Genomic DNA, 19,620 nt, shown 5'->3' with positions numbered 1-19,620 from the left:
TATTGAAGAAATAATAGAAAATTACTTAGTATAATTTATCATTCTATGACTAAAAAATAATTTTTACAGACTTAAAAAAATATTCAGAAATTAATATTCCCTATATAATATCCAGCATGCTAAAATATACAATTATGTAACTAACTAAACACATTTATATAAAATTGGCCAATCAAAATGAAATATGTGATCCATTATTTTCACAGTCTGTTGTATGTGATAATGATGTAACATACGTGCAACGACAATGCAACACCTATTTCTGGGGTAATTGGGATCTTACTCATTAGATGATTATTTTTAGTGATAGTGCTGCTTTACAAATATTAGTAGTTGAAGAATTTATGAGAAATATAAAATTAGTGGAAAACTAATAAATTGTCAGAAGTAATTGGTAATATGAGGAAAAATATGTAAATTTAGAGATATCGATAATAATTAAAATAGAGCATAAAAAATTGATTTTTTTTTTTGCATAATTGTAAAGAGCAAATTGTGGTAGTCGTCAATTTAACTCATTGGTAATTGCAAATTTGATTCATTATTCGATTTTTCTAATGAATTGATTCTATTTTTTGTGCATTTTTTGTTTCTCTATATCATTGAAAAACTGAACCTTTTGACATAATTTGAAAAATATCATGTTATAATTGAAATGAAGGAAAAAGAATTTGAGGACAATTTGATTGAAATTTGAAGCTGATTTCTATGGTTATCGCAAAAGTAAAAGCAGAAAAAAAAAGGAAACGAAAGCAAAAATAAAAATAGAACAAGAAGTTCTACTCGAACTTTATTGTAGTGTTGTGACACATTACTGAAAATACTCCTAAGGATTTCTATTAAAAAAGAAATGCGTATTGAATGTTAGGCAATTATTTCAGGCAATTCAAAATCACCGGCATCATGCCGAAAAATCGGAGGGAACAGGAAGCTGATAAAATTGATCGGGTCCGGTATGTTGTTGCCTGCATTAACCAAAGAATTGCAAGAAATAGCTGGGCAATCCCTGAGTATGACTATAATTGTCAACATTTAGGTATTACCGGTGGTATAAAGATGTTAATCGGGAAGTTTACTTATCTTCAACATGGTCACAAATATTTGCAATCATTTCGGTTATTTCGTGAGATAAAATTGTTCACCTGGATGAAAACGACATTATCATTGGAATAGTTTGTGTACGGCCTTATTTTTCATATGTTTCGTTAGGTCTTTTTATGTCTTTCATTTTAGCAGCAACTGAGAAGACATACTTATGCATTGACTAGCGAAGCTTAATTATAGAAGTTTTGTCAAAAGGTGGTTATCGGAAAATAAATGATAATATTTAGAACAAGCAGTAAAGATAATTATAAATTTGGTAAAAGATTTTGGAGTAATCAGTCATTCGTACATTTTTTCCAGTATAAATATACGCTGAGAATATCATTCAAAATCCACCACTTTCACTCCTGTTCACGTATATATGAATTTAGCATAACTTCGTTTTATTTCTGCTAATATGCAGGAATGTGAGCAAAGATTGCTGCTAGTTGTTTCGGTGATCTTTTAAGCATTGCTCAAACATTCGTTTTGTTTACAGAGATCACGTGATCATTTCATTCGTTTTGATTGGCCGAGAAACATGTTTCGAGTGTTTGATGATGCCACTGATTCGTTGTTTATATCTATCTATTCGACTCAGGTTGACAACATATTTCGATGTCTGTGCTCTGTTATTTTTCGAGAAGCATTGATAATATTCATTGATATTTCATAACTATAAAAATCTATCTACCTTTCCAGCTTCATGTTTAGGACTATATCAGAATATTTTTCAATTATTTTCAATTATACTGACATTATTAATCTTTCAATGTTCGATAGTATTTGCATTCTCTTGTAGCATTAGAAATCTTTACACATATTTCTCCATACTGGAAAAGGTAGAGGGGAGTTGTATGACTCAGCTAACCTCGTAAATCAATGAAAAGTATAATTTTCATAAGTCGTATATTAAATATTTCTGTGATAGCAAACGTACGAAATCATGCATATCAAAGGTGAAAGTGATTTTTGAATGGTATTCTCACGCGTATTCATTTTCAGCTAGGTATTTTTCACCGTTGATGATGTTGATTCAAAATTTAATAGTCGGAATGTATATATCATCATATACTTGTTTATTTTTGCTAACATTTTGATAGTATCTTTTATGTTTGATAGCTTGCTTAATTATTTTTTCTCGAACCGAAATATTTACCTTTCTTTTCATTTTTCTGTTGGTATCAATGGTTGATATCAAAAATTGTTCATCTTAGAAATATTCTTTGGTCTCACTGGCACATACCATTAACTGTTCTAGTGTTTTACACCTTCATTTTTCAAATTGGTGTTTTTTTTAGGATTTTCTCTGTACTTCTTTTCTATATTAACCGATTAGAAAACGAGCTAAAACGGACTTTTTTATAACTCAAAATAGTCTAATTGCTCCTAACTTTGTTCATCTATTATTCGGTTAACTTTTACTAATTGCAGCTGAATCTACTGCTAGTTTGGAATTAGTCCATGAGGAAATATTCGGAACAACCTTACTTAATTAACGTTTTAAGCTCTTTTTGTATGGTATATCTCTATCGAATATCCGATAATTTCGAACAGGAGAACTGTGGAAGTAATAGTACGTTTTTTTTTTTGTTTTTTTTCTCATTCCATCCCTATACTTGTAATCTGGAAATTTGTTTGAGCAATAATAAAATGGATCGCTACTTTATTGTGTAAGAATGATCAGTTGTAGATAATCATTCATTTTAAACAGCTTGATTCTTCTATTTTTGCTACATGGTTAATTTTTGGTAAACGTTTAATGAAATACAGTTGAGATTTTAGAATTATCTCCTTGATTTATATTTATTCTCAGGTAGAATTAATGTGTATCGATTTTCAGGAAATACGCCATAGTTATTTCTGTTAAAGTAAATGTTAGCGCAGATTAGTTTGAGTATGAAATTTTGTTTTGATTTACGAAGAGGATCATAAGCGAGATATAGTTGGGATCTCGCAATTCTTAAACTTTGATTTAATCATTCGTTGTACACACTGATTTTGAATAACTTTAATCAGCATTTGTTTTCTTTTAAAATGCTTTAACTAAGAAGTCTCATTTAATCATAATATGTTTATACAGTGTACTTGTTTTGTTTCATCATTTCTTATTCGCTTTTCCTTCTTACTTCACTTATTCCTCTCCATGTATCTAGAAAAGCTATTCAATTTCAGTTTGTTGGAACTATTCAGTTGGTTAGATGTGAATCGTTGAGCGACATAAAGGCAAGAAATAATAATTGGTGCAAAGAGGTGCAAAATAAGGTAAAAGTTGGTGCTGTAATAATAGCTGGAAAAAAATAACGCTGTTGTTAAATACTTTTGCAAGTTACTACGACGAGAAAAACTATGGATTCGAAGGATAAGGTGAACTCAGCGACAATTCCGAATATTGTAAAGTTTGCATTTGGTGGGACTGCAGGGTAGGTAATTCTTCTAAATGAAATTATTTCTTATTGTTTACATATCTTTATTTTTTTGTGCAGACTCAAGAAAGACCAAAAAGTCAGTAACTGTGCCGTAAACAAGCAATAAGATTTTGCAGAAAAAAATTCCGTTGAGTAATGGTGATCTGATCTTTCAGGATGGGTGCTACTTTGTTAGTGCAACCGTTGGATTTGTTAAAAAATCGTATGCAGCTTAGTGGAGTAACTGGTAAAAAAGAATCCCGTTCAAGTTTACACGTTCTAAGGAGTATCATAACAAATGAGGGTTTTTTCGCGATCTATAGTGGCCTCTCTGCTGGTCTTCTACGTCAGGCTACTTATACGACAACTCGTCTTGGCATTTATACCTGGCTGTTTGAGCAATTTACGAAGTTGGTTTCCTTTTAATGAGACGAAATAAAAGTGATTTATTTCGATACGTTTCTGTGTTCGCTTTGAATTGGAAGGGTTGATTCTTTGTTTCTTGAAACATTAAGCAATAATTTTCACTAAGTGTGTAATGCTTCTCCATTCGATATTACTTTTCCGAGTATCATTCACAAATCCTGGACTCTATAATCAGCTCACTTATGAAATTCCTAAATTGATTTAAAATAATTTGAAGAGACGGAACAACAACTAGTTTTGCAACAAAGGCTGTTATTGGTTTAACTGCTGGTGCTACTGGATCATTTGTTGGTACTCCTGCAGAAGTAGCACTTATTCGAATGTGCACCGATGGACGGTAAATCTTTATATGAAAAATAGAATTATTAGATTATAGTATAAAAAGCATGGTCATACTATTATAATCGAATCTAGCTAACAAAAAAATTACTATCATTCCAGGTGATGTAGTTTTTGTAACAAATACCTTTTCGATTTGTTTTGAACTTCCAGCAGAAATATCCTCTCATATTTCACAATGTCTAATCACTATGTCATCACGATAATTTACTTTTAGACTTCCGCCAGAACAACGGCGACAATATAAAAATGTTTTGGATGCTTTGGTGCGTGTTGTCCGAGAAGAAGGAGTTTCTACGTTATGGAGGGTAAGTATATGCAATTCATATATGTTATTTTTGGAGCTTCACTTTTCTCATAAAGTGGAAGTAAATTCTTTTATTGAATTTGCGTTTATAGGGATGTGGGCCAACTGTTCTTCGAGCAATGACAGTAAATGCAGCACAACTAGCAACTTATTCACAAAGTAAGGAAGCATTATTGTCGAGTAAATTCTTCAAAGAAGGAATGATGTTGCAATTTGCGGCTTCAATGATAAGTGGTCTTGCAACAACTTTAGCTTCTATGCCAATTGATATTGTTAAAACAAGGTTAGTCGGTTTATTTACTAGAAAATTCGGATTTGTCCAAACGTTTAAGATGTTGATTACTGATTTTCATACGAATTCGATCATCATTTGAGCAGACATTATCGATTTAACCCTGATCGGTAAAGTAAGGACTAAGACTCGCGTTCATAAATTTATTTACGATATTAACGGAAATGGGAATAGAGTGATTTTTGATTTAATACTGGTAGGAAGCTTATTGATGAAAAGTTTTTCAGAGTGCAGAATATGCGTATGATACATGGGAAACCAGAATACAGCGGTATGTTGGATGTATGGTCTAAAATTATAAGTAATGAGGGATTTTTCTCGTTGTGGAAAGGTTTTACACCTTATTACTTTCGTATGGGTCCACACACTATGCTAACATTTATCATACTTGAGCAGCTCAATGCGGCTTATTTCAAGTATATTTTAGGCATAGAGCAAACCCGTAGTACTCTTTAAATAAATGAGAAAACGTAAATAAATAAATAACAGATAAATAAATATTTAAATAAATAAATAAATAACAGATGTAGTTTGTGACATGTTGATGCTGTTGATCAGTAGTTTATCAAAAGAAAGCCGTTGCAATTGGTCTATCGAACTGTTATCCTCACTTCATAATTTATAGAATCTAGCTAAAATTCTTGTATTATCGGCTGAATCATTTACAGTGGAATCCGATCTGTGTAAATTTCGTACTGATTTAACAAAACACTATTTTTCTATATGATCGGTTGCTCCTAGTGTTACCTACTTTATGTTAAAGTGACAGTTCTTTTTAAGAATTCTTGGAAAAACGGTTTACTTTTTTTTCTTTGAGTTTTTTTTTTAGATTCCATTCCTAGTTTATTCTTATCTGGTAAATGGTAATTCTGCTGGTTTCATTGATATTATCCGGTGAACAATAAAAATTGCTTATTTAATTATTTAAATGTGTTATCAGGGTTTCATTCATTTTGTTCTTTTCACTTACGTGTTTAAAATCATATTTTATATAGTATTTTGCATGCAATATTGTGAGCACTAAATTTACAATGTATTTTACTTTGATGTTTTGAAAAACTTTTTACTTTCTTTGCTTTATCCTTATCTTTAGTTGTTTCGCTGAATGCAAATATAAGGTGTTATCATACGGTTATAGACTCCCGTTGCTGTTGTTATTATAGCGTGGTTTTGTTTTATTACCGATTAAAAGCATATTGTTTTTTGGATCAATATAAATTGTTCGGAAAAAAATTAGAATTAAAGTAACATGTAATGGTTTACTCGAATGAGAATAATTGTGGCTAGGATTCTGGGAATGTTTTTTGGCAATTTTTGCTTCTTTTTTTTACAATATCTATGTTACTGTTGTTGTTTCTTGTGTAGTATTGTTGTTTATGGATCTTATGAAGCATAAATTCTATCTTAATATTCCACTAGTAAGGCATTATCACACTTTCAGCTAATAAAGAGAATTGCATGACATCATAATTAGATGATAATAAGATAGAGAGAGTGGAAGATGTTCTTTATTATTTTTAAAAAATAATAAAAATTCAAAAACACATTTAATCGTGGATCATTTTTTAAAATTTCCATATCTTAATACTGATAAAGTTTGCAGTCCATTAGATATTACCTTAACAAGTTTTAAAGTAAGTGAAAGAAGAGTTGTTTTTAAATATGGTCCATATAATATTAACAGTGATAAATGGCAAAATCTGGTTTACATATTATCAGAATTATGGTAAAATCGTACCGTGAAAGTGATTTGCTCGTCTTTTTTAGAGCAAATCTATAGGTATGACTGAATTAGTATTATTGGCAAAAATTAGCGAACAGAAAGAATAAGAATGAAAAATGTAATTGATGTAAGGCTGAAAGGAACAAAAAGATTGGATACTATTTGATGATGCTTTCAATGCAATTAATAAATATTCTAATCAGATGTTTGTTTACTATTCAATAATACATAATGTATTTTTAATATATGTTAACTGGTATAAAGAACTTGCAGATAACTGAAGAGAATAATGCTATCTATATACAAGCCTCAAGTAGTTAATATTTGTGAGATGATTGTTCGGAAAAAGATGCTAAAAAAGTGGAAACAAATCAGTCAATTCACAGCAGGTTCATTAAACATTTCCTTACATTATTCATATTATTCCTGCCCAATGAACTTTTTTTGACTTGTTTAATATTACTAAAATCTCATGTAATTAATTGAATAAAAGATTAGTACACAAATTAGACATTCGATAACTCTGTAAAGAGAGCAAAAAAAATCTACAAGTGTAATTATTTCAGGAAATCAAAAGACAAACATCATTTCTTAATTTGGATAATAAAAAAGGAAAAACAAATAAGAATTATTAGATAATTTTTTTTTTTTTTTTTTTGTAACTTAAAAGGAAAACAAAACAAGCAAATAAAATTCACTAAATATTATGCCAACTGTTAACGAAAGAGAACTACTGTACTTATTTGACATACGTTTCGTGTTTACGATTTATACGTGTCTGAAATTAACACGTTACGTAAACGTGTCATATATAATTAAAACTTAAATTACACGTACAGATGAATTTTGTAATATTGTAATAATTTAATGAGTAATGTATGAAATATCATTAATAACTTTACATTATTATACGTAAGATCTGACTGTTTTTTTTTTTTTTTTTTTTGTTTTTGTTTTTTTGAATTTTTTTCCCTTTCACTGTTAATCTTTTTATGCTTTTACAATTATTTTATTTAATTCTTGGTGCTTTAATATTTTGTTTGGCATTATTTTGATATGAGCTGCACTCATAACTGTTGTTTCTAGATTGTTAAACATAGAAAGTGAGCTGTAGCATTATTTTTATTAGTGTTACATTTAGATCGGTATAGCGACTTGAGACTTTAGAGTTTGTAATTCAAAACTTTTTTTTTTTAATATTTGTCTAAAAAACAGTGTAAGAAGTGCCTAAATTTCAGAATTATCACTAGCTCAGTTATGTATATATATACATCATTCATAAATTATTTAGGCATGGCATCAAAAACTGCTATGGTTATACTTGCTGAGGGGGCCGAGGAAATGGAAACTGTTATTCCCGTTGACGTTTTGAGACGAGCTGGAGTTGAGGTTTCAGGCGATATTCATACTTATTTTAATCAAAATTAAATTCGATTTTTCGTTACGTAACCAATTATACGACTCAGTTTTACACGTTAGAGATACAGCTGATGTAACTAATGTAGTTTTATATGTTAAACTGAGGTGTAGTTTGTGTCAAATGCGTTTTTTTGGTGTCGTACGTACCGCGAAAAATTACTGCCTTAGTCTGTTCAACTTTATTTTACCTAAATTATCCAATTTTTTGTGTTGATGTGAATAGAATTTTATAGGTTACTATTGCTGGTCTTCTCGGTAAAAATACAGTGAAATGTTCGAGGCAAGTGATGATTACGCCTGATAAAGCTTTATTCGAAGTGGCAGATAACAAATTTGATGTTGTGATTTTGCCAGGTGGCTTACAAGGGGCAAATTCCCTTGCAGCAGTAAGTTTGCGTTATTTTATACTTTCTCTCACTTATAATTTCGACATTATTCTTTTATAATTCGAAGCTTAAGGTATTTTGATAATATTTTACATGCCGATCTGAGCAAATGAGAGCAACCCGTTTATATATTCATTTTCTTCTGATCGTAATAGTTTAAAATTTTTGTGGCACTGACATTTTTTGCACAATCTGTCGTTTAGCAGGAATCAATAAGACTACGTCAGAATGCATTATTAGTAAATTTTTATTTACTATCATCTTTTATTCGAAGTGTTGTTGGTTGGTTTTTGTTGCGCCTTGATGTTAACAATTGCAAACAGTCTCATTTTCAGTCAGACGAAGTGGGCACTATACTTCGAACTCAGTACGAAAGTGGTCGTTACATAGCTGCGATATGTGCTGCACCGATTGCCCTAAAAAGTCACGGTATTGCCCCAGGGATATTGCTGACATCACACCCAAGTGTTAAACCAAAACTTGTGGAAGGAGGTAGGTTAGTTCAATAGGAAATAATCTTGTGATTACATTGTTCCACCTTATATACTTTTCAAAAGTCTCTTGTATGCATTTTTTTTTTTTTTTTTTTTTGTTTAAATGCCACAGTTTAGCTTTTATTAGCGTTTAGCCAGAGTTGCACTGGATAATGGCCTTCTTTCTATTTTATTGCTTTTCTGGAGAACTAAAGTTTTAAGTGAGTTTTTATTAAGTGGAAACTTTTCAAGTAAATTCTTCTTGCTCAGTTTCAGGATACAAATATTCTGAAGATCGTGTGGTTACAACAGATCATATAGTCACTAGCCGTGGCCCAGGAACTGCATTAGAGTTTGCATTAAAATTGGTCGAGTTACTTGTTGGAACGGAAAAAGTGAAGGAAGTTAGCGTTCCAATGATTGTGAAGGAATAATCTTCAGGCGATTAAAAAAAAAATAATGAACTGTCCAATCTTCTATGCTTTTATTGGTATTTTCTAGAACTCTAACTTATGTTATCCTTGGAACGAAATAGTTTTACGTTTTACGTTTCATGAGTCTCCCTCTTTCATGTATAATTATTTCGGCCTTTGCTGTCAACATGTACACATGTCGAATGACTGAAAAGTAATTCATTTTAATTTTGTTCAATACATGAGGTCTTTGATATTTGTTTGTGGCATATTCTTACTTTTTCGTGAATCTTTTCAGGTAGGTAGGTTGTTAATTTGATAAATGAAATGCTGCACAGTGTTGCTCAAATCCATTCAATCAAATTCATTCTTTTGCAATTTTTCCTTTTCGTTGAAAGTCTTATGCATGTTTAGGAAGACAGATGGATCAGAGGAAAAGACACTAGCTCAAAACGAAAACGAACATATCTGTTCACACTAGATCTTCGTAATTTCTTGACTATTTAACGCAGAATTTTCCTAATTTAATTAGCCTTTACATTCTTTTAGTAAGAGAAATTTTCTGAAGGTTAATTACAAACAATTTTTTGGGGATGTTTTAGAGATTTTTGCTACAATAATTTACAAAGCATAATACAGCGTTAATGTAAAGCCGGGAATGTATATTGTGTAATCATCCTACGTTATCTGCCGATAGCATTTCGCGCTCCCGTTCTACCAAAAAAGTTCCCAATGAGGCTTAAGAAATCGCCACCAGGTACGATTACAGTACCAGGTACTATCACTGAAAACAGAACCTTTTAAGATATCGTTTGGGAAAAATGCATTCAAATCAGAGGAATTACAACTGGATTTTAATTTATACCGGATGGTTGTCTTGTTGTCGTTGGTGATGGAGGTAACTCAACACATCGTTGTTTCTCTTGTTTAAAGCCACACTTACACTGACATCGACCCCTAAAACTTGAAGAAATATCATGAAGGTCATACAAAAATGCATTTACTTTTTATTAAACCCTTGCTGCTATTTTTGAATTTGAAATTTTAATATTCTACATTTTAGTGTAGCTGTAAAAAACTTACCTATAACATCCGGAATTTATTGGGCATTGTTTTTGGATGAAACAATGACCTTGAAGTGCTACTGGCTTTAGGCAGGTTGTGTCTCGAGAAAGTGCCTCAGATTCACAGTCTCGTGTACAGGTTTGACTTGGATTACGCAATGGATGCGTCACTGGATCGACAAGTGGATGAAATCCAGCTAAGCATTCACATTGTCCCTAAACAAAAAAAAATATTTCTTACGGAAACGTCATTAGATATTAATAAATTCATGAAATATTCGTTTTTTTTTCTTTTAAATTCTCAGAAGAATAACTTTCTTTTTTCGATTCTCTTTCTTTACAAACAAATTTTCAATCGATCTGTCAACTTACTCTATTGCATATCATACCTTCACCACCACCACATTGCTCATTTGCAGTACATTGTGAGTTAAGTTGCCCGCGTGCCATGCATATACCATTAATATACAATGCTTTAGGTGCCATAGCATTACATGGCCGACGACAGCATAATGATTGGGAAAATCCACCATCTAAATCCACAATAAGTCATTTTATTCTAAAGTTTTTAAATTTTAGGATAAAACTAATGGATAAATTATACTTTGTTTTTTTTATCATTTTGTGAAATTATTTCTTCATTAATTGAAGACATTATATATATATAAAGATAACATTAAGATTAGTTATTAAGGATAATCTAAAAAGATTTTCAAATATTCAATAAAAGTAAGTTAGATATTTGATGTAGTATAATAAGATAACATAAAATGTAACATGAAATAAAACAAAAATACCTGAAATACGATGGCAAAAATGTGTATCAGATGGACAACGAATATTTGAAGTAGGATCACAAGAATAATTATATTCTGGTAATGTTCCAAGTGGACATACTTTTGGACAACAATGTCCCATTGGTGATTCACCAATAGTTATACATATCTAAAAATGTTTCTATCAAATAATTACATCCTATTATTATCATTTTTTCTTTTTTTTTTTTTTTTTTTTGTCCATTTGATAATAATTTATACTGGGAGTAATTTTATCCAATAATCATACTTTTAAGTTAATATAAAGAATTGAAAATTAAATCATAAAAAAGAAAAATAAAATAGCCATATAAAAGTGAAATTTATTTACCTGTCCAGGTGGACAATCATCAGCCCCATCGACAAAATTTTCTACCATATGTTGATTTGCTTTACGAATGCATGCATTACCAGGAATACCTGCAATTTTGCATGTTATAAAAATATTTCATAAAATATTAGTAATTAATTATAAAATAAAAGAAAATTACCTCCAAGTGGACAAGCTGATTTTGCTATACATTGTGAGCCTTGCTGTATGGTACCACTAATGCATACACATTGCGAATTCAAGCATGCCGAAAAAGGTGCGGAACAGTCGTAATGTCGCGTGCAACGATCACCCACTCGGCTCACTTAACCATAGATTCATTATAAGTATGATAATTATAATTGTAATAATCAATAATCAATTAATTAGAATAATAAATTAAAATTATAGTTAGAATAATAATTAATTAGAATGATAAGATAGCATACAGAAATTAATTTCACTCTTAAAAATTATATTACAAAGATGAAATTGTTTGAAATGATTTAAATGATAATATAATAAAAATTTTTTTTAAAAAAAATTTTAAAATACTTGCATATAAATTATCATATATAATTTGTATTCAACTAATTCATTCACTTCATTTTTTATCGAAAGAAAAAAAGAAAAAAGGAGAATATATGTTTGGAATATTGAAATATATTGAAATAATTGTATGTAATGTAAAAATTATTTAAAATTATTGTTTTAAATTATTAAAAATTATTATTTATATAAAAAAAAAAATTATTTATGAAATATTGCTTATCATTTATAGCATGTATATTTATATTAAAAAATATATAAGTATATACTATATGCATTTTGCAAGTGATTATCATATCAAATTAATGTGTGCAAACTAGTTAATTAATTAATTAACTAGTTAAACCAAAACTGATGACATTACTAAATAATAACTTATAGCAATCTATTGATAAGTAATTTAAACGTATGAATACAGTAAATTTCACGTAACGTATAGACATACTCGATATGCATTGACCATTAACTAATGTTGTTCAGTAAATTTCACGTAAATCAATACAGTAAATTTCACGTAACGTATAGACACACTCGATATGCATTGACCATTAACTAATGTTGTTCAGTAAATTTCACGTAACGTATAGACATACTCGATATGCATTGACCATTAATTAATGTTGTTGTACCACGTTGAACACATTGACATTGTCCACTACGGCAAAATAATGGCTCACGACATTTAGTGGTACACATTTGGCCAACTTTTGCTGGTACTAAAATTATTTACTTTACTTTTTTTTTTTTTTTTTTAATTTCAAAATTTAAAATAAAAATATAAAATATATATATATAAAATAAAAATAAAATTTAAAATAAAAATAATGTTACATTTGAATACATATATCTATTATTATTGTTTATATATTTGGATTAAACCTTTAATAAATATTAGCATGAAATAGAATTTAACTAACTATAACTAAATTAAAATATAGCAAAAAAAAAAAAAAAAGATAGAGAAGAGAAACTTACATCGTTTACAATATGGATTACCACCTCTTTTGTCATCTACAATTTCAGTATAATGTGGATGACATCTACAACGTCCTCGTAAACATATTGATCCTTTATTCTCACAATCAATATTCCAATCACATGTGCCACCAAGTGGTGATTTTCCTTTAAAAAAAAAAAAAAAATTATTTATTTTTTAATATTTTCATCATAACATATATTATCATACTTTTCAAATATATCATATAAAATCATTTTTATCAAAATACTATCATTCATTTCAAATGAATAAATGTAATAAATGTAAAATGATAATGCATATGATAAAAATGATAAATAAAATTTGAACTAAAATTTGTTATAAATCAAATTAAACATACCATTACATGGAGTAAAGTTAGAATAAACTTGTTTAATGAATAGAAATAACCATAAGTGTCGTATCATTTCGTTCTGATACATTACAATCAATCAGTCATAGCGTTATTCTCGATGAAATTTCATTTCATTTACATCTCATCACATTTCTTCATGTTTGTAAATCCGGTTTTTCGAACAAGATCGAAAATTTTCACACCATTTTAATCTTTTCTATCTCTTCAATTCTATTTTTCTATCCTATCTATCGATCTATCGATTAAATCAATTTATCATGAAATGAACTAATGATTATTATCTTCTCATTTCTCATTTATAACATCAAAATTCTAAAAAAAAAAAAAAAAATTCACCCAATTATATTTATTCTGTTTTTCCTTTTCATTTAACATTTCTTTTGGATAAATTTGTTAAATTATCATTGAATAGTTTTGTTTTTTTCTTTTTATGGACAAAGAGAGAGAAATGATTTATCATATTGTTATCATCATATTATCTTCTAGCAATATTAGTATAGTGATAATTTTAAGAAAATTTTTGATACACATTTTTTCTTAATATATAGCAAATTTTCAAATATAAAGTAACAAAAAAAAAAATTTTTTTTTAATTTTTTAAATATTAAATATAAAAATAAATATATAAAAAACATTATTAATACATTCAAAAACTCTTCTATATAATATATAAAAAAAACCTTTGAAAAGTAAAAATATTAAATAATAGCTGCAACAAGATAATTAATACTATAAAAGTTATAACTATGTATACTCGTATTTCTATAATTGGAATTGATCAATTTACTCAATTATACATTTAATTGAATTGATTCATCCCATCTATGATTTCATTCTTTTTCTTGAAATTAAGATAAGTTTAACTAAGTGTTTTTTCTCATTCTTCCTTTCAATTTTTATATAAGTTATCATTTTTAATTTAATTCTTAATTTATTTCATTTCATACATAAATGGATGAATATTTTACAGAAATAAGTTTAGCTGTTAGGTAATGATGGTGTATGGTTTGATTGCTTTTGAACACTTCTATATTTGGTATTTTATTAATAAGTTTTTAACTTATTCCTTCTTCCATTATCCCTTTACTATTGTTAATGTTGTAATAAGAATTAATAGTTATTTTAAATGAAAAAAATTATTAGGAAATCACATCACTACCAGATTTTAACATCATTGGTATTTTAAGATAATCATAAAATAATTCAAGCAATTTGTAAACTTCATTCCCATCATATCTTTCTTTCCAAATAATCTTTCCTAATTAAAAATATTGCTTTTGTCGAAATAACGAAATTTCATTCATCCACTTATCAAATCAAATAAAAAAAAAGAACTTCCTCCACTCTACCACAATTTAACTAGCGATTGACAGCCTAACTTTATCCTCGAAATGTTTTATTTCATTAGTGATATCGAACATTCTAAAAGATTTAACTAAAAAAATTTTTACTTAGCTAAAAATTCTATACTAATCTTTTCAATGCCTTAACTACTAATTGTTAACAAATTACTCTAACTATCAGATAAATACATAAAAAGTTATGAATTACACCACTTTGTCTGCTATGAATAGTAAGATAAATGATAAGTAGAATTACTCTAAAGTAGTAAACTATGTATAATTCTAGTATACATACTATTCGCGAAACATCTTAGCACCTTCGTCTAACTTTCGACTTGATATAAATGCAAAACACAAAAGTTTAAAAGAAATTTGTACTTTAAATGGATTTTGACAAAAAAAAACGATTAAGTATAACACAAATATAACTCTGGGCAGCTTTGTACTTACTTATACTGCTTACATTCATTTCATCAAAAAAACAGAAAATGATATTGGGATGATTTGAATAAATTTAGGTATATCCTGTAGATTCGAAGAGGGAGAGAGGATGGGAGGAGAAAAGAAAAGAGAAAACAGATGGAATGCAGTGAATACTTGGCAAAGGCAAACCCAGAGTTTTCAAAATTTGAGAATCCTTAACATTAAGTCTTAAATTCTATAAAAAAGAAAACAAAACCATTTCAAAAAATTACAGGTAGAATTAACATTATAAGATGAATAAATTGGAGAAAAAAAAAAAAAAAAAAAAACAACATAACTCTTCCTTCTCACCGGTATAAAATTCGCTCAAATTTATTCACGAATCAAAAAGATATTTCTATAAATGGTATTACAAGTACAAATTCCACTTAATTTAAATGCTGAATTTTTCACAAAATTTGCACAAATTCTAACATCAAACAACTAAAATCAATTTTCCCAATAATTGAGCTGAAATTAATGATTCAATGCGCAGAATTAGAAACCAATAGAAAAAATTTTTAATAAATCTGGCAGCGGTAATTAATGACAGAGTTGCATGAATTTCCCATTCAATTTAATATTCCGGTTCAACCTGATTATTATATATATCACTGCCACTCTCATTGTATTCATCATCATCCTCAATGGTAGCATCCTGGTATTGCTGATATTCCGACACGAGATCATTCAAATTGCTTTCTGCCTCAGTAAATTCCATCTCATCCATCCCTTCGCCAGTGTACCAATGAAGAAAAGCCTTACGACGGAACATTGCTATAAATTATATTTCATTTAGTGCATTTAATATGTTCAGATAATGTAATGTGATAGTAGTTTAAAAACAATACCAGTAAACTGTTCCGAGACACGTTTAAAAAGCTCCATGATAGCTGTCGAATTACCAATAAAAGTTGCACTCATTTTTAAGCCGCGTGGTGGAATATCACAAACAGCTGTTTTAACATTGTTTGGAATCCACTCCACGAAATACGATGAATTCTTATCCTGTACATTGAACATCTGACTGTCCACTTCCTAAAATTCATGTTGTATCCAAAGAATCCATGGAATTTTAAACGAAGAAAACGTTATCAAACAAAATGAAAAAAAAAAAAAAACATCATCAAATGAACAGTGCTGAACTTAGAAACGCAGAATTATCTATAAAAACACATACGCTCATCGACATCGAGCCACGGAACATAACCGCTACCGTAAGATAACGGCCATGTCGTGGATCGCATGCTGCCATCATGTTCTTTGCATCGAAAACCTAAAATGTATTAATCATAACTATGAACAAAAAAGAGAGAAGAACCAGTGAATAAACTTGAACGAAACCTAAAAATGTGTTCATATATATATATATATATATTTTTTGTGGAAATATGCAGAAGAAAAAATTACATCATTTAAGAAACAGAACGCAATAAATGAAGACATCAAAAAAAAAAAATCTTTTCATAATTAAGCAATAGCAATACATAAAATAAACAGTAGCATTAATTTATTTTCTTTAAATCATTTTCAATCGGTGCTTCCTTAATGAATGGTATTAATTCCTTGTAGGGATGTGGCATATATATATATATATATATATATGATATAATCAAATTGAAAACCAACCTGCTGTGTGAGTTCAGCAACGGTCAGAGCGCGATAGGCAGCTGAATTGAGTGCAAAAAGTGGTGCAAATCCCGGTATGAAGAAATGGAGACGTGGAAACGGAATCATATTTACCGCCAATTTACGGAGGTCAGCATTAAGTTGGCCAGGAAAACGAAGACAAGTTGTTACTCCAGACATTGTCATTGAGACTAAATGATAACAAATTATATCATAAAAGCCATGAAATCCTTATTATGAAACAAATTTAACTGTACAGTGTACGAATAAAAACTCAGATCTAAATGTTCATATAACATACCCAAATGATTGAGATTGTTATAGTTGGGATCTGATAACTTCAAAGTTCGGAAGCAAATATCATACAATGCCTCATTGTCGATACAGAATGTCTCATCTGTATTTTCAACTAATTGATGAACTGATAGAGTAGCATTGTATGGTTCCAGTACGACATCCGAAACCTGAAGATCTCATGCATTTTTTTAAAAGAACCTTTTGAAACAAAATTACATAAAGTCATTCGATCCACCCAATCCCAAATTGTTCAATATTTCTTTTCAGAACATATTAATTTTCAATTAATTAAAGGCTGAACTAGAGGTAGCATAATTATTCATCAAATATTCCATTTTTCATGAAACAGCCACATATTAAAAAAATTGTTAAGAAAACCTTTGGTGATGGAACGACTGAAAATGTACTCATGATACGGTCCGGATACTCTTCACGAATTTTTGAAATCATTAGCGTACCCATGCCTGAGCCTGTACCGCCTCCCAACGAATGAGTGAGTTGAAAACCCTGAAAACATAGTATTTTCTTTGTTTAATTAACAGCAAAATGGAAAAAAAAAAAAAACAAACAAAGTTTGAGAGTGAAAGTATGTCTAACCTGCAAGCAGTCGCATCCTTCAACTTCTTTTCTGACGACATCCAGAACGCTGTCAACTAGTTCTGCTCCTTCTGTATAATGTCCTTTGGCCCAGTTGTTACCAGCACCACTTTGACCAAAAACAAAATTATCGGGACGAAAGAGCTTCCCGTATGGACTGTTGCGAACTGAATCCATTGTACCGGGTTCTAGATCAACCAGAACAGTGCGAGGGACGTAACGACCATCTGATGAAAAATAAACGAAATAACTAGACTAGTTTTGCTAAACATGAAACTTCCAAAAAATTGAAAAAGTTATCCACTACCTCGATTTTTGACCTCGCTGGAACACTATCACAATTATTCAAACTGAAAAATGTAAAACTAACTGCTTGCTTCATTGTAGTAAACATTAATACGCTCGCGTTGCAAATCCGATTCACCATGATATGTGCCATCTGGTTTTATACCATGTTCATCCGAAATCACCTCCCAAAACTATAAACTACCACGTAAATTGTGTTGTAAATAAGGCTTCTTAAGTAATTAATATTATGCAAAAATATTTATGTATACGACCAATTAAGTCTGCCATTTATGCTAATATAATCTGTTCTTGTCCAGTTTGATCATATAAGCTTTATGTTTGTTCTCTAATAATGTGTAATATTTGCTCATCGTTTTATATAAAAATACAAATAGATATAAAAGTGTATGAGAAATCCTGGAAACCTTTGTGCCAATTTGATTACCACATTGGCCAGCCTGAATTTGAAGAATTTCTCGCATTGTTGTCAGCTAATTTCTACCACTTTTGATCGCTCACCAAAATACTCTGTCAACCCTCCTTTTTATCACGAAAATTAATCCGCTAGCTAACAGTGATAACCAGACGATAACTTCTGGAAAGAACGAACTATGCTGTAAGGAGAGCATTCGCAAATTGTTATATGATAAAATGTAAAGTAATGTTCATTCATTTTCATTGCTATCACAAAAAATAATTATTCCTTGCACCAATATTTTATTCATAAATGACAAAAAATCCCTTCATTTCATAATTATCAATTACTCAAATTATATAAACTGTCAATAGCAATATAAGGACAAAAATAATAACATAAATAAAAATAGATCTCTGTTTTTTAAAAAAGAAAAAAGAAAAAAAATACGCCGATAACAACCAACTGACAGTAAGTTGAAAGCAAAAGAATAAAGCAACCGCACAGATATCAAATAGTCACAAACTAACTGACTGCCAGTTTAATTTCTCTCTTAAATACTATTCATTCCTTCATTTATGCAAATTTTTTCAAGATAAATCAACGAAAGAGAATAATGCAAACACATTCTAATTGTAACACTCAGAATTCATATCAAGAACCACACTCTCTGGATCACTTTGAAAACTATCCCACTAATTTTCAAGACTTTATCTTAGTATTTAATTAACATATCGCAATTGGAAGACTGGATAATTGATTAAATGAATTATTCGCTCAATGAACTCAATGACTAATTCACAAATTAATTGACTGGATGACTCATATGACAAGTTACTTCGAAAAACTACTAAATTAAGAATTGATTCATGGAATGAATAAATGAGTGACCAATAGAGTAACTTATGAAAGCTATTTTGATTATGATAATCATTTAGAAATTGTTCCATTGTAAAAAGCCCAAATGTAAAATGTAAATTATCTAAGAACTAAATTTCTTTTGCTTTCTTATAATCTCAAATTCTAACTTCTCCATTAAAGCAATAATGAAAAATCAGCTCAATTATTGAAATCTAACTCGAATCGTGAAAAAAAAAACACTCACTCATCGGAATCAATCAATAATTCATTATATTAAGCTATGTCGATGTAAATAAAACCAATATAATAACAATCCTATGGTAAGAAAAAGAGAAAAAAAGCGAGAAGTTCATCGTAGGATATTGTCAA

General features: G+C 29.5%; 5 protein-coding genes across 7 annotated transcripts; 3 read left to right on the top strand and 2 right to left on the bottom strand.

Moving 5' to 3' along the window:
- Window positions 1-2,547: 2,547 nt before the first annotated feature.
- On the top strand, window positions 2,548-3,284 carry Bm434 (Uncharacterized protein; the record flags this gene model as incomplete). Its single annotated transcript, XM_043078005.1, has 2 exons — window positions 2,548-2,659; window positions 3,259-3,284. 2 exons carry the CDS (start codon window positions 2,548-2,550, stop codon window positions 3,282-3,284), a joined length of 138 nt encoding a protein of 45 aa, XP_042933939.1.
- A 148-nt stretch (window positions 3,285-3,432) lies between these two features.
- Bma-misc-1 (mitochondrial 2-oxoglutarate/malate carrier protein, putative) lies at window positions 3,433-5,311 on the top strand (the record flags this gene model as incomplete). The annotated part of the gene is made up of 6 exons (XM_001892973.2): window positions 3,433-3,506; window positions 3,668-3,901; window positions 4,135-4,254; window positions 4,474-4,564; window positions 4,656-4,846; window positions 5,083-5,311. 6 exons carry the CDS (start codon window positions 3,433-3,435, stop codon window positions 5,309-5,311), a joined length of 939 nt encoding a protein of 312 aa, XP_001893008.1.
- A 1,556-nt stretch (window positions 5,312-6,867) lies between these two features.
- Bm1804 lies at window positions 6,868-9,290 on the top strand (the record flags this gene model as incomplete). 3 transcript variants are annotated; one of them, XM_043078003.1, is made up of 5 exons in its annotated part: window positions 6,868-6,967; window positions 7,870-7,967; window positions 8,231-8,383; window positions 8,719-8,875; window positions 9,133-9,290. In XM_043078003.1, 5 exons carry the CDS (start codon window positions 6,868-6,870, stop codon window positions 9,288-9,290), a joined length of 666 nt encoding a protein of 221 aa, XP_042933937.1. The 3 variants fall into 3 exon arrangements, with proteins under 3 accessions (XP_042933937.1, XP_001893007.1, XP_042933938.1); XM_001892972.2 differs by lacking the exon at window positions 6,868-6,967 and having other exon boundaries at window positions 7,872-7,967; XM_043078004.1 differs by lacking the exons at window positions 6,868-6,967; window positions 7,870-7,967 and having other exon boundaries at window positions 8,285-8,383.
- A 662-nt stretch (window positions 9,291-9,952) lies between these two features.
- Bm4455 (EB module family protein) lies at window positions 9,953-13,426 on the bottom strand (the record flags this gene model as incomplete). The annotated part of the gene is made up of 10 exons (XM_001892971.2): window positions 9,953-10,053; window positions 10,135-10,226; window positions 10,353-10,549; window positions 10,706-10,866; window positions 11,131-11,278; window positions 11,480-11,568; window positions 11,640-11,783; window positions 12,601-12,723; window positions 12,983-13,129; window positions 13,345-13,426. The coding sequence occupies 10 exons, from the start codon at window positions 13,424-13,426 to the stop codon at window positions 9,953-9,955; spliced, it is 1,284 nt and encodes a 427-aa protein (XP_001893006.2).
- Window positions 13,427-15,741: 2,315 nt separating this feature from the next.
- Bma-tbb-6 (Tubulin beta-1 chain, putative) lies at window positions 15,742-18,457 on the bottom strand (the record flags this gene model as incomplete). The annotated part of the gene is made up of 9 exons (XM_001892970.2): window positions 15,742-15,941; window positions 16,016-16,202; window positions 16,345-16,440; window positions 16,794-16,984; window positions 17,095-17,257; window positions 17,469-17,597; window positions 17,688-17,914; window positions 18,058-18,166; window positions 18,401-18,457. 9 exons carry the CDS (start codon window positions 18,455-18,457, stop codon window positions 15,742-15,744), a joined length of 1,359 nt encoding a protein of 452 aa, XP_001893005.2.
- Between the last annotated feature and the right edge of the window lie 1,163 nt (window positions 18,458-19,620).

The sequence above is a fragment of the Brugia malayi genome (assembly GCF_000002995.4).
Source record: "Brugia malayi strain FR3 genome assembly, contig: Bm_v4_Chr2_contig_001, whole genome shotgun sequence".
Classification (NCBI taxonomy): Eukaryota; Metazoa; Nematoda; class Chromadorea; order Rhabditida; family Onchocercidae; genus Brugia; species Brugia malayi.
The sequence above is the reverse complement of the archived record's forward strand: the minus strand, read 5'-3'. Positions and strand labels throughout refer to the sequence as shown.